The 14,074-nt window shown below is 42.2% G+C and overlaps 1 protein-coding gene across 1 annotated transcript in view; it reads right to left on the reverse strand.

Annotated features, from left to right (window-relative positions):
* Positions 1 to 14,074, reverse strand: part of CTNNA1 (catenin alpha 1) — a 113,195-nt gene that overhangs the window by 81,543 nt on the left and 17,578 nt on the right. Inside the window, exons 3-7 of the mRNA XM_065643834.1 lie at positions 13,213 to 13,408; positions 7,487 to 7,653; positions 6,577 to 6,696; positions 4,275 to 4,541; positions 908 to 1,111 (exon numbers count right to left, since the gene is read on the reverse strand). Of these exons, the coding sequence (XP_065499906.1) occupies positions 908 to 1,111; positions 4,275 to 4,541; positions 6,577 to 6,696; positions 7,487 to 7,653; positions 13,213 to 13,408 (954 nt within the window). The remainder of the gene's footprint in view (positions 1 to 907; positions 1,112 to 4,274; positions 4,542 to 6,576; positions 6,697 to 7,486; positions 7,654 to 13,212; positions 13,409 to 14,074) is intronic.

Raw genomic sequence — 14,074 nt, forward strand, 5'->3', positions numbered from 1 at the left:
GTCTTGGGTAAACAGAAATCCTTGCTTTACTTTGCCACACACTGCAGCTGCTCTCCAAATTATACCAACCTTATCTGCACATTTGACCAGTTCTACTCTACGCTGAAGTAGCTTTCGTCGAAAGATTTGAAGGTAAGGTCCATAACACAGCGATGTTCCTGAATAAATTCTGTTGTCTAAGAAAAGGTTCAGATTAAAACCCACCAGGATAAGAACAAAGAGGCAACAGCGGGGGGAGAAGTCCAGCATCATATCATGCCGCCTTCAAACACAGCCGCTCATCCGCATGACATGACACTCACTCCAACCGCAGAAACACTCTCAGGCTTCAAATACCGTGTGCACATTAAATGCCTAAACACTGGAAAAAAATTGCTCAGAGTCCAATATTTATACAAAATTGTTCTCGGAATTTCTTCCTAAATATTTAACTTCATACATGACCCTTACTCAAACTGAGTAGCAATAATAACTTGCTTCTGAAAAACATAGAACAGTTAGAATGCCTTTAGCTAAAAAGGGGACACAGTTAAGCTTTCCAAGCTTAAACAGAAGAAGTATTCCTTTTTCCATAAGCCAAGTTAGCTTACATAAAGCAAAGCAGAAAAACAGACTAAACTCATTTAATTTATACACAAACCAATATTAACAGTCATAAAATAACAGTGCTGAAGGGTTAACACTTTATGTTGGTAATAGTTGCTTGGAAGACTAGAGATCAATTTTAAGATAAGTATCATTGATGATTTAAGTACATTTGATCCTGGCTCCTGACAAAGCTTTCAGCCTGCTGGTTACCGTTCAAATTCTGTTCGGGAACAGCTTTGAGACATAGCTTCAATTCCACATTTTAGATAATAACATGGAGTTAAAAACCACACAAACTAAACAAATAGAAGATACTCACATTCCCCATGTATTCTGAAAGTAGATCCTGCAAGGCCTGTCGCACCGCATTACACTCGGCAACTATCCGCTCCCGTCGGTCATCACGTGTGCAGGATGAATCAGCCATCAGGGCTGCTCCGCTAATGATGCTCTCCAGGCGCTCTTCCAGGGAAGGCCTAAAACGCTCTTCACTGAAGGTCGATGGATCCACAATAATTTGTTTCTAGGAAAATAACAGTTTTGGATATTAGTAATCAGACCAAGCAGTAACTTACTGTTAAGTCATCGAGACGACTGATGTCTACCCCTGATCAGGCATAAAAGGCAAACGCCAGGTAATTTTGGCACTGAGGATGATTTTCATGAGTAGTTTCACAAAATTACTAAAAGGTTCCACAGTAGATTACATTGGTAGTCATTCCTTGCACTGCTTTGACAGCTAAACAAAATTTGGCCACAGGAAGCCTCGTTACATGAATGGCAAAAATGAAGTGTGCCAGCACAAATAAGGTTCAAAGTACAGAACTCTTCTTAACTACATGTCAATCCGGGCATGCCTTCATTAGTTAACTTGTCAGATATAATTATTCCATCATGAACAAAAAAAAAAGTGTCCAAAATTAGCCCTATATATAGTGCTGTTTCCTACTTTATCCAGTCTGTCTCCTCACCATTATGCAGGTAAGTACAGCAGGATTCTCAAAAATTCTCAAAGTGAAACATCAACATGGATGTTTCGAACAGCACAGAAACCAAGTTCTTCATGGCAGAAAGTACCACAGGTTTATCTTGAGTGCGTTAGTAGGCACACCTCATACTGAGAGACCGTGCTGGTTTGGCTGAAAAAGGTTTCTAACTGTATGAAGAAAATTAACCCAATCTTTTCCATAGCTGGCACACTCATTATTTAGACTTAGTTTGAGTTTTGGTCGGGATGTTTAGTTCGGCCTTTTTCCTCTCTTTTCTCTCTCTGGGATCAGCTTTGGGACCAGGCGCGGCTCGCTGGGACTGGCTGCTCAGTTGTCAATGGAGCTCGTGAGGAATTGCTTTGAGTATTTTATACATTTTATATATTTTACTAGTAGCGTATTAGTATTTTGTTACTTTATTAGACTGTGTTTATCTCAATCCAAGTTCCTCCCTTCCCTGTTGGGGTGGGAAGGTGCATGAGCGGCTGCCCAGCTCCGGTTCAAGCACCACAGAGACCAGCAGCTGAACCAGCGGTACTGATGTACCTGCTTTGCAAGAGGCCAATAACGCCACCCGGAGAGGTTCACCAGAAGCAGCAGTGTAGCATTTATCACCTTGTGAATGTTTTCAACAGGTTTATTGAAACAGGTTTGCAACTTAAAGAAAAACTGGCCATTTCAAGGTTTGCTGGTTTGTTTAGGGTCTTTATAGGTTTTCTTCCCACTACGGAGCGGGAGGGGAGGGTGCTGCATATAAAAGAAGCCCTAAAGTTTTTTGAAATGGAAGTTTTCAGAATGTTTGCGTGCTAGCTAACTTTAACATCAACACCGCGACCACTGCTTCTCCCGCCAGCCAGCACATTCCGTCTCCTTACAGAGTAAGCACACAGCCTTTGCAGCAGGATGAGAACATGGCACGCGTTCTCCAACATGCTCCTCATTTTTCCTGAAATTTTTAGCCATGTGGATAACACAGGGTGTTTCAAAAAGATGGACCCAATTTCAAAGCAGCTGTAGTCATCATTTGAAACTCTGCCCGGCCCTTTCAAGTGGTAAGAGTTTAATTCATGGGCAGTTCATGGTTGCAGAGATAGAGTGATTTTAAATTGGGTCCATCTTTTTAAAAGGCCCTGCTACTACTTTGAAATTGGGTCCATCTTTTTGAAACACCCTGTACAATGGTAGTATGCTACAACTCCAGAACTGCACCATCAAAACAGGAGATAATAGTTATCTTGTTATCTTCTGGTGGCCATTTAATATTTTACCATCACAGTAAAAACACTGGAGCGTTTGGGGCATGCGTGTGTAAAGTCTCTCTTACAAGAGCGCAATAACACTCAAACGTTAGCAGGAAATTAAGTGCAGGGATAACATCTGCCAAGAACCTGAATACATTTGTTTTGTCAGTCTCCTTTGGCAGGAATGAGATGACAAAGCACATTGAGGCCAGCCTGCTGAACAAGCCCTGCCGCTATTAGAGAGCCTCACAACGTGGAACGAAAAGCTCCAAAGCTCCACACAAACTGCAGCACTCAAAAAAAGTCTCTGGCCATATATATTAGAGAGTTCATATAGTAAAATATGGCCATGTATCAGAAAGCATATTGAATGGTTTGAGCTAATTAGCCAATCCATGAACCTGAACTGAATTGCTTCTTCAATTCCACGTAGCCAAGTCAGTCTTTAACGTCGTGTGCTGTGACGGGACCCACCCACGCTGCTCAAACCTGCCACCCCAAGACTTACGGAGCTGAACGTTCAACTGATGGAATTTAAGAAAAGCGGACTTAAAACTGAAATCTTAGTCACAAAGATCAAAACAACCATGCCATCGTCTCGTTACTCAGGAGATCACACAGAAAGGCTGCACACCAGGCACAGGGAGAACTCCAATAGTACTTTATCCTGGGAAAGGAAACAGGGCTGAGAAAGTAACGGAGGGGAGGAACAAGAGTGGTAAGAGCAAAAAGGAGAAGGTGAGCGATACCTGGCAAAAATTAAAGTATTAAACACCTTTTGAGTGGTGTCTTTGCAATATTAAATAAAGTTTTAGAGGTAAGTTAATGCCAAGGTGTTTAAAATTCAGTGGCTGAATCAGCGGTAGACACAGAATACTGGCTTCAAAAGGAAAGTGTTCTCAGTAAAAATGCATGGCTACCCTCAGTACCTTCCTGAACACGAGATAGAGAATGACAGATCAGTACAACATCAGTGGGGAATGACTTCATTTCCAACCAAAGATCATATTCAATTTCCCACTTTGTGTTCCTCTCAGTAGGTAGTTTGGGCAATTCCAAATATATTATTCACTTTTAATAAGTCATTTCTGTCACCTACAAGAATACATTACATAAATATATTATGAAATAATCAATTTCAAATAAACCAAGGGCTTACATCTAATGTAGCAGTAGACTAACTACCATTTCAGAGCTAGTTTAACTTGATAGCCTTCAATCACCAAGAACCACATATATAACTTTCTTTTTTCATACTAGGATTGATGGAATATAGCCTTTTAAAAAATAAAAGCCTACTTTAACCAAGACTTGCTGTATTTCAGTAGAAAGTGATCTTCCAGGCAATATAAATAAAAGCAAGCTGTTGCTAATAAACAAACACAATAGTTCGAGTTTGGTGTTTTGTTTTGGTTTGGTTTTTTTTACATAAAAAAAGTAAGAGTCCAAAACTCACATCGAAGTTGTTCAGAGCATAGGCCAACTCTCCCCCTCCGCCCTGCTGCTGGGCAGCATCATCCGACGCCGTCGCCTGAGCGGCATTGGAGATGCCGGTGACCGCCTGCTGAAGCTGCTTGTAGATCAAGTCCCTGTTGGCTTTGTAGGCGGCGACATCGGGGTGCTGCAGGCAGGCCTGCGACGCCGTGTACAGAATGGGAACGTTCTTCTGCAGGATTCCTCTGGCTGCTGCCATTTGATCACGGTGACCTACATCTTTCAATTCCTATTAGGAAAATTAGAGGGAAAAAAAAAGGCATTTGAGAACGTATCCCACATTTAACATCCATACATCATCGCCCTGCATCTTCAAAATACAGGCAGGTTCTTCACCTAATATGCTCAAGTCTAACTACCTCCTGATTGAATATCCCTGTTCTCAAGGGCTCGACTAATTTCAAGATACAAAAGGCTCATGAAGACAAAAAAAAAAATATACTGTAGGGCAATTCACAACACCACAATTCAAAACACGAGGTTGGATTTTTGCTCCTTTCCACAGTACAGGACCATCATTTTGAAGGCTGGCAACACCTGTAAGTCAGGAGGACACAGGTTGCAAGTACACAATTTTTCTCCCCATTCCTTCCAGTTTACATTATATCTTAAAAAAAAAAAGTCACAAAGAAACCTAAATCCTCAAAACAGAACACCTTACATTTTTAGATAACTTAAGAACCAAGCTAATTTTTAACTATCAAACAAGACGCTTCCCATGCAATCTTGTCTTGCACTTGCACATGAGAAGAAAGATCTTCTTGAATTTAAACTCCAAGACTCACAACCAGAATGTTTTCTTTAATCATACCTAGAAGATGGAGTTCACTCTCCTCAAGAGACTCAGGTACTTAATTTTACAAGAGCAAGTATATCATCTCATTCAACTTCTTTTTCATCTCCAATGAGACAAAAATCAATCCAATGACTGTAATTACTGCTAATTTAAGATTAGTGAGAAAGTCCATATGTCTTTTCCCAAACTCTCACTGCTGCAATTCTCTAAAGCACCATCACCTCTGTTTTGGAACGGAAGCACTATGATGAGATAAAGCTGCTGAGTCCAGCACGAGCAGTGAGTTTATAAAAGGAAGAGCCACTACAATTATTAGCAGTATCTTAATTTTAAAGTTACCTCTTAAATCTAACAAAGAGGTGATGAAAATGAAGAAGAGGACTACCTTACTGAGAAAAGGCAAAAAAAAATTGACAGAGACTGCAAAATGAATGGGTTATATGCGACCTCTGTAAAACGCACACCAAGCAGGCAGGGCACTGCATGCAGGCTCACAGATTTACAGATTTAATACAATCCACTTCCCACAGCGTGGAACAATCCATCACAAAGCCGTTTAAGAACATTTATTGCATTGCCATCACAACCCTACTCCCATTTACTGCAATCAGATTGTAGATTCATAACCAACTGACAATCCATTTTAGACTGTAACCAGTTTATTTTCAAAGATGAATCTGTGCGAAAAAACCAAGCAGTGTCAGAGGTGCATAAGGAGTCCTGGTTTGTGCGTATCAGCAGAACAAACAAACAAAATGCTCTACAAGAATTATGCTATTTCTGATAAATGGGACTGCCCACACCTCCGCTTGCTTTTGAAAACTTACCCACACAGTGAGTCACAACAGTGCCATTGAACAAAACCGATTTTACACGCAATTTAAGGTTAAGCACAACATATCCAAACACAGAACATACACGTAACAAACAGGATTTTAAACTCCTTCTCAAATGGGCATTTCAGGGCAAGACTAACCAGCATCCCCACTCACTTTCTTGGAAAAAGTTGTTAATTCTGTGCCCAACCATGACTTTTGCTCCCTGTTTAAATGGGCACGTTCAGCCCACGTGACCCACACAGGCAGGGTGCTCTGGCGGTGATGGCACCAGGCACTGAGTCACAGCTCAATTCTCTTTCCTTACCCACACCTGCACTGCTTCAGAATGGGAACTGCAAGTCTTCGGAAGCAGCATTTCATTAAGGTACTAATGGATTAAAGTAAATAAATGCTACCAGAACAAATTCTGTCAGAAGCAGTACACAACAGCTGAGCAGGCTTTCTGCTTACCAGGCAAGCTCAAATTTCCTAAACACAGCAGAGTGCAACACAAAGTACTCAACAATAAAAAGAAAAAAAAGAAAAGGCATTAGCAGCAATAAGTACTGCCCAAGAGCAGCAAGCCTGACTTATTTTAAAAGAGAAAAAGAAGAAATTGCATACAGAAGAGAGAGCTGCCGTCACTATACCTGTTGTCTCTTGGCTGCCATTATGTTAAGCTTATCCACTTCTGGTTTCAGAGCTTTGTACTGGATACCCAAATCCTGCTCTGTGCCAGCATTTCTTAGTTTCAAGATACCTTCTTCCACCTGAAAGAATATACATGCACATATTTTTCCAAGTAATACAGTCCACAGTTCAGGAAGTAATTCAGAATGTACTTCAGAGCAGACAGAGGAAGCAATCATCCTCTGCGCCCTTTTGTTTTTTGGAGAGAGATACTTCAAAGGCTAATCGTACTCAAGGCTTTGCTACCACTCCATAGTCAGCAGCTACCAGAGACAGCCACGTACACATGTTTGGAAGAGTATGAAGGAGCCCAGGGCCACGGCAGAGCTGTGGCAGGGGACAAAGGGCATGAGGAGAGTCTCCAAAGCCCTGCCACAAAACAGGCCCCACATCAACTCTCATCTCATTTCAAATTCTATATGAACCACCCACCTTCTTGCTCGTGTGAAGAAAAGGCTTCCTCAGGTATTCCATACTCATTTTATTTAGTCTACAAAAGTCGCTTATTCCTAGTAGCTACACGGGAGTACCAGTGATAAGAAAGCCAAATTATTTCTTTAAGATGAAAAAAAAAAAAAAAGCTGTTTATCACCTGCAGTTGCAGACTACAGTGCATTTAGTTTCAATACTAAAAGTTCAGAATAAAGTGCACCACAGTGTCAAAAGCTACTGACAACGAGCATAAAAACAAGTGACAAACATCAATGGCACGCATTTTGCTCAGAGGGAAAACCCTAAAAACCTCGCTGCTCCAGAAGCCGAACTGCTCAGCGTGCACACATCAGGGCCAGCACACGCGCAGGAAACAAAGCCACTTGACGGGGCACGGCCGGCACAGCCAAGTGAATGCCAGCAAGGAACCACACTTACCACTTTGAGTTGAACAAGTAGCTTGTAGACATCTGCCATGTCAGCCAGAATCAGCAGGCGAGTGACAGCAGAGAGGAGGGCGCGCGCTGCCCGCACCATGTTCCCCCGCTTGACGGAGGAACAGGGGTCATCTGCAAACTCCCCCGAAGCGCTCTTCATCAAGTCACCTGCACAAGGGGAGCAGATGGGCCGACTTTAACATCACACAGCATTTCAGGGGCTCTAAGGATCCCTGGACAAGCCAAGCTAAGTCTTGGAAACAAAACAGGTTGGCTTAAATAGAGCCAGCAATTAAAATTACATGTAGCTACCTGCAAGTATGGTTACCACATGGTATCAGAGTAGAGGGGCTTATGCAGGGAGGAAGGGCTGGGAAATAACACTTTGGTCCTTATTTCCAGTTGTACAGGTGTTTTAACATGCCAGAATCCTCTGGAGAGGCAAATTCAGCATGCCTTCTCTGTTACCTGCAGGACTGCAGTTACTTCACAAACTACAATGCTTTCAAAGCCGAAGCAAAAGCTTTGTTTTGTGTGCGTGTAGGAGCCCAGCAAAAAGCGGCAGAAAGCACTGCACACACAGAAGGAAATGGCACAGCTCATGGGACTGTAAACAACTCAGAGCGATGACCTGCCTGGATATGCCCTGGTTTGCATTCAAAGCAAGGCACCCCTTAGTAAAACGCTTCAACATTTCATAGCCTGTGGGTCTGCATCTGGTGCAGGAGGAAAGAATTTGGGTTTCAGATGGTAACAATGCAATTGGTTAACTATGAAAAGCAAAGGCCACTTTGCACAGCTAGAGAAATTCCTCCAGAAGGCATTCAGAAAGCATAAAAGTAATGTCTGCATATAGTTAGAGGAGTTAAATTCCAGATTTCTCCCCCTGCTTTCTGGGGCAGCATTTTGCTTCCAGTATCACAGTTCCTACACAGCAGTAAGTGTTGGAATCCACATTATTATTCTTGGATCTCTCTGCATTTCAGAAACATTTGGTGAACAGCTAGGATTTGGTTTAGAAAACGCCGGGTGCTCAAGGCCAAAGCTCTGCGGGCAGCTGGAGATGAGCAGAATGCAGGCGAACTGTGCTGGAACTCACTGCTCTGTCAGGGGCTTCCCACACCTGTGGGAAAGTGTCCATATGGCCAAATGCCAGGATAAAAATAACACATCTCAGATAAGAACAGAACAAGTGAAAGCTGACGGGGACTCCCACTGAGCCCACTACCTAATGGGGCTGGGCAAGATTTGCACCGCAACCTCAGGAGGAGGCCGTGGCATCATCCTGCTCCCCCACTAGGCCAGCAGGGCAGTGGGCCCCAGTACAGGAAGTGCTGTCATTTTATTTTAACAACTTTAACTACTATTTTAGTTACTCAAAGACATCCACAACTGGAAACCCTGGGGTGAACCGTCCGCATACTTACCATTAAACTCACATCCTGCCCTGGAAGAGTTTCTAACAGCCAGGCACTCGACACCTTCACAGCTAAATAGAGCCCAAACGCAGCTGCCAGCCTGTCCAAGCAACTACATCCAGACACTATTTTGTTCAAATGCTCCCTCCTATGTAACACCCTCCCATCATCTTAAATAATATAGCAAACAGCAGCATACAACATTAAGATAAAAAAGTACGCTACTTCAGTGCTATGACATATGAAAAAAGCTTCTGTGCAAACACAGGCCAGCTATAAATAGCAATCTGAAGCTCTCCTTTACCCAGCCTTGAGGAACAACTCGTTATTTTAACAAGTGTTAGGAGCCTCAGATTCCAGAGGGGTGAAAAACTGCAGCCAGCCAGGAAGTTGTAAAACCCCTACGTAACTAACGTGACTCTGTTTTTATTCCTTCTGGAAGAGGGTAATAATAGTAGAATTAATGTCACCACCACAAGTATGGAATCTAGTAACAAATCTCAGGATCTAAGGATATATGGCAGAACCAAAATTCACTACAAATATTTCCCCCCTTATTTACTAGTACGTCAAATTTCCACATTTCCAACTCCCAAAGACAAATACGCTGTCTTAATTTCTTTCTTATTTGAAACAACTTAGCCAGGTGGCCACTCACTTCATCCCAACCTCAGAAATTGCTAACAACTTTAAAAACCAAAGTTATCCTCTATCCATCTCTTAAATTGCAACCTTACAAGCCAGTCCTGAAATAACATGCTATTCCTTTTCATTTTAACAAGAGACTTGAAAAGATTTAGTGAGTTTCAAACAGCTTGTCAAGGTGTCAAAAGACAACCGGCTTCCCAGAATTAAAGGAAGACGGTATTTAAAGTTGTTGCATATATATTTTTTTCTGCAAACTAAAGAAAGCTGGCTTTCAGGCTTCTTTTACAAAGAAAAAGCAACATGAGGTAGTTATTTGAACTAGATTGAAAGGATAAGAGGGGAACTCTGCCCTGGCTTGAGTGTGCAGTTACCACAATATGTGTGCGCATTAACAGTTCCAATTGGATCCAGCATTATCTTCTCATTTTTGAATTTGAACCAGAGATAACACAGCGAGTTTGAAAGCAGGATTTCAAGAGTTAAAATAAATACACTGGAGAGTCAGACTATGGCACAAATTCTTATGAGTAATCTGTTTTTCCAATATAACCTTAGATTTTCACCAGATATTACAAGGGAAAGATAATAAAACAGAGGCGAGAAAAGAACAGGCAACAGTAGCCATACTATGATCTTGTCAATAAAGTACTAAGAATTCAATTAAATCTAATGGAACAAAGCTCATTTCAGAAATAGTCACATTTTAGTCCATCAAAGAAAATCCCCATTCTTCAGTCTCCCTCCATGCCCACAGGCTCCGGCAGCACTTTCCGACAGCGCTATTCATCCTCCCGGGCAGCGCGGTGCACGATGCCCTCGACAGAGAGGCCTCGCTCCACACCACCACTGACGGACAGGATAGCGGCAGCACGGACAGGCGAGACCCAGGACACACGCCAGCACTGAGGCTTTTCTTCCAAGCTAGAAATTCGTGCCCGCACATGACCCTGTACCCTTCAGCACCTTCCCGGTCACAGCCCGTCCCCAGGCAGCTTTGCCAGCAGTGTTAGAAATACAGAGCATGCCGTCAGGCCATACTGCTCATCACACCTGATCACGGTTCCCTAGAAGGTGTTGATTCCCCACCAAATGAAGGCAAGCATGAAATCAGAGTTTTAAGACTCTACTATTCTGGATACTGAAGTCCTTCCTATCTCACCACTAATGCCACCTTCAGTGTCTACCATGAGTTTCACAACATGCTGTCCGCACTTTTACTATGAAGGACAAGGCCCCACATCTCCTTTTGCCATATCAACATGGGAGTTGATCCGAGACGTTAACATCACACGTTTTGCCAGTACTAAGTCTTTTCTGTAACCACAGCAGGATCTATTCTGAAAAACACTGTGGTTCTTTGTCTCCACTATTCTCTTCAAAATTTTATTTTAAGAAGTCTCACTGGTTTTAAAGAAGTCAAAAGTCCAAAGCTTTAAAGGGCCAGGAATCTTGCTTCAGGATATTTCATGAACTTGCTTAATATTTAAAGCAAGTTGTAATTTATTCTTCCATTGTAAAAATCAGGAAGACTTTGAAGATCCACTTCTGCTGATTTAGTATGTAGCCATACTATCATTCATTCTAAATAGCTCTTTTCACTTCTTTGTTTTTACCCCCAACAAATGGGATTTCATGAACAAGCATGCTCGCAAAAATCATGTACCCTCTCAATCTTCTTCTTGCTAAGTTAAAAAAAAAAATTTAATTTTCTCTGATGAGACAAGTTATCTATTGTCCTAATCATCTTCATAACCTCTGTCTATATTCATTCATCTTTTTTATTATGGTAACTAAACCGCTCCCTACTCTAAATACAGGCATTATTAATCCTATTTTCCTGTCTTCTGCCAAAGATAAATTGTGCTACACTTCTATAATCCCACTGCTACCATCAGACACGCAGATGCTGTCAGTTCACGATCACCCTACTGCTGAACAAGACACCCAGATTCTCCTCTCTACTTTCGCCCCCCATTGCAAGAGGCAGATAAAGGCACCAACACCTGGAAGTTTTGCTAAGCACACACAGGCTTTGTATTGAATTTCCCCAGTTCATTAATTCAACTGGTCTACCACAATATTGAGAACACTTCCAAAGTGCACAGACTCTATATAAATATGTACATTGAGAGTTCATATCTCCTTTCTGTTAGCACTGCTGAGAATGGCAATCCTTCCCTGGGCGCTGGCACCAATAAACCTTCCTGTTGTTATATCTCATTTTTCACCATTTGCTTCTAATTTCCTCAAAGGTTTGTTTGGTTTTTAATTTCTTTACCAAGAGCTGCTCTGCTAAACCTGACCAAACACTGGCACCACACCGGGGCACAGGTTTTTATCCCTGCTCATCCAGCCCTGCTGTGACTGCGTCCCCACCGAGCACTGGGCACCGCTCAAGTCTAATCCTCACCCACCCAGCTTCAGAAAACAGACCCAGCTCTCTCTGCACCGGATCTCACACAAGCTGCAAACAGTAAAAAGGGAGGAAGAAGTGAGATGACATTAAGGTGGGAAGCTATTTCACTCCAGCACCTCTCAGCTCAGAACTCCACCTGCTCTGTCAAAGATCAACAGAGCAGGAAGGCTTTGCCATCAAGTCTCTGCGTAGTCTCAAAATCAAGCAGGGGCCAAGGAACGAGTGAAAGGCTCATCCTGAAGGTTTCAGTCTCAGTCTCCTCTTCCTACCAGCTTCTCACTGTAATGTGCAACTACAAACAGGGCTAGTGGAGCTTCTCAATCCCGAGGACTGAGTACAGCTCCCTCCCTCACAAATATCACAGAGTCACTTGAAGGTACTCACGGCTGAGCTCTGACTCTCCATTCTGAGCAGCAATCAAGCAAGCACAAAAATTAAAGGCTTCAAGACAAAGGGATCTCTTTTGCTGTTGTTTGTTGTTGTTAAATTAAGCCAACTCAATTACCCCCTTATATTGCAGCCTTCTTATGTTGATCTTTCTTTGGTCTGTCAACCAGTCTCGTCCAGAACTTAGAAACATATTCAACTAATATTTCATCACTGTGCAGCTTCAGCTACAAACAAGTAATTAATGCTAATGAGTTTTCTTTTTCTTTTTTTTTCCTTTTCTTTTCCAGCAGCAGCCACCACAATTAATACCAGTTGACTGGGTTTCACTGAAGCATAGAAAAGGCTCATGACTGGAAGAATGATAAATGATTTATGAGCAACAATATTTACTAGTGCATATTTTAGAGCGAGCCAGCTCCACAGGCTTTTCTTGCAGGTCTTCTCTGAGAAAGTAAAAAAGAAAATGATAAAAATCAACACTAGATGTGGGGGAGGAAGCCTGGAATACTGAATCAAGGTCCTCGCATTCTGTTTGTTGCTGTTTACATTTTGCATATTTGAGACACCCGGCTCTGTCAAGTCAACACTCAGCTCTTCCTCCTACAATGCTGTTTTGAATGCATTCCAATATTGAAGAAGTTATTGACATGTTTGATACATAGTTCCAGAACATTTACAGGCAGGGGGGAGTTTACTTTTTAGCCTAAACTGAGTTTTAAATGCTCTTCAAAGAACCAGCCCTTCTGCTTCTCTTCTCAACCTCTACTTGGGACACGCAATTTTCAGATCTGCCCAGCTCATATTATTCCTCAAGGAAGCCGTAATTTTACCAGCTATCGCATACACAGCTCTTACCTTGCTTGCGAACATCCTCCACAGCCGCTACCAGCTCCTCTTTCAGGAACTGGCTCTCTTTTGCAATTTTGTCTCCTTTCTCCAGGAAATTCTCTGTTGCTTGTTCAACTGAAGCAGCCAAAACATGGGCCTTTTTAGAACGCCCTCGCTTTTTATTAGAGGGGCCCTTGTTGCTAGTGTTAACCAGTGTTGTTACCTAAAGGCATAGATGGAAGAAAATTAGAAAAAAAAAATAGATATATTAGGAGTTTATCTATTTGACAGCAAGGCCATGTGTATTTTTTTTCTAGACAGCCTACCGTTAACACCTGTACTGTTGCCAGCTCCAAAGGTTAAACTCGCGAACAAGTGTTTTTCACGTCTCTTTAAACATTACCATGCTCCTTGATTCCTTAGATGAGCATTATAAATTCAGCTAAACTGCTTAGAGATTTTTCTTATCAGCAGCAGACCTGAAAATTTGATTTTAAGACTTGAGATCTACTTGTATTTTTGATAAACGGCAGTTTCAGTAACAGGCCAGAGCTGTTTGGCATCACATAAAAAGAAAGCAAATTGGGGATAATTAGTTTGGGACAGCTCTCCGGGTATGAAAGACCCCAGACAAGGCTGAAGTCATTATCTACAGAAATCAAACACCACAGTATCTTTCAGTCCAAAACAGTACTACAGCCAGTGGACTGAATGCAGAGCAAAGGACTTCCTAGAACTCATGATTTCCCTAAAACAACCAAACTGAACCCTCCCAATCCTCCTGCAGTCAATAAATATTTCCAAGTTTGATGTTTCAGACTGAAAGCCTGCTAGGAGCTGGTCACCAGTGGCCAGATGACCCCCAGGTTCTCCGTTAGCTCAGGATCAG

This window comes from Caloenas nicobarica, chromosome 13 (genome assembly GCF_036013445.1).
Source record: "Caloenas nicobarica isolate bCalNic1 chromosome 13, bCalNic1.hap1, whole genome shotgun sequence".
In the NCBI taxonomy this organism is placed as follows: Eukaryota; Metazoa; Chordata; class Aves; order Columbiformes; family Columbidae; genus Caloenas; species Caloenas nicobarica.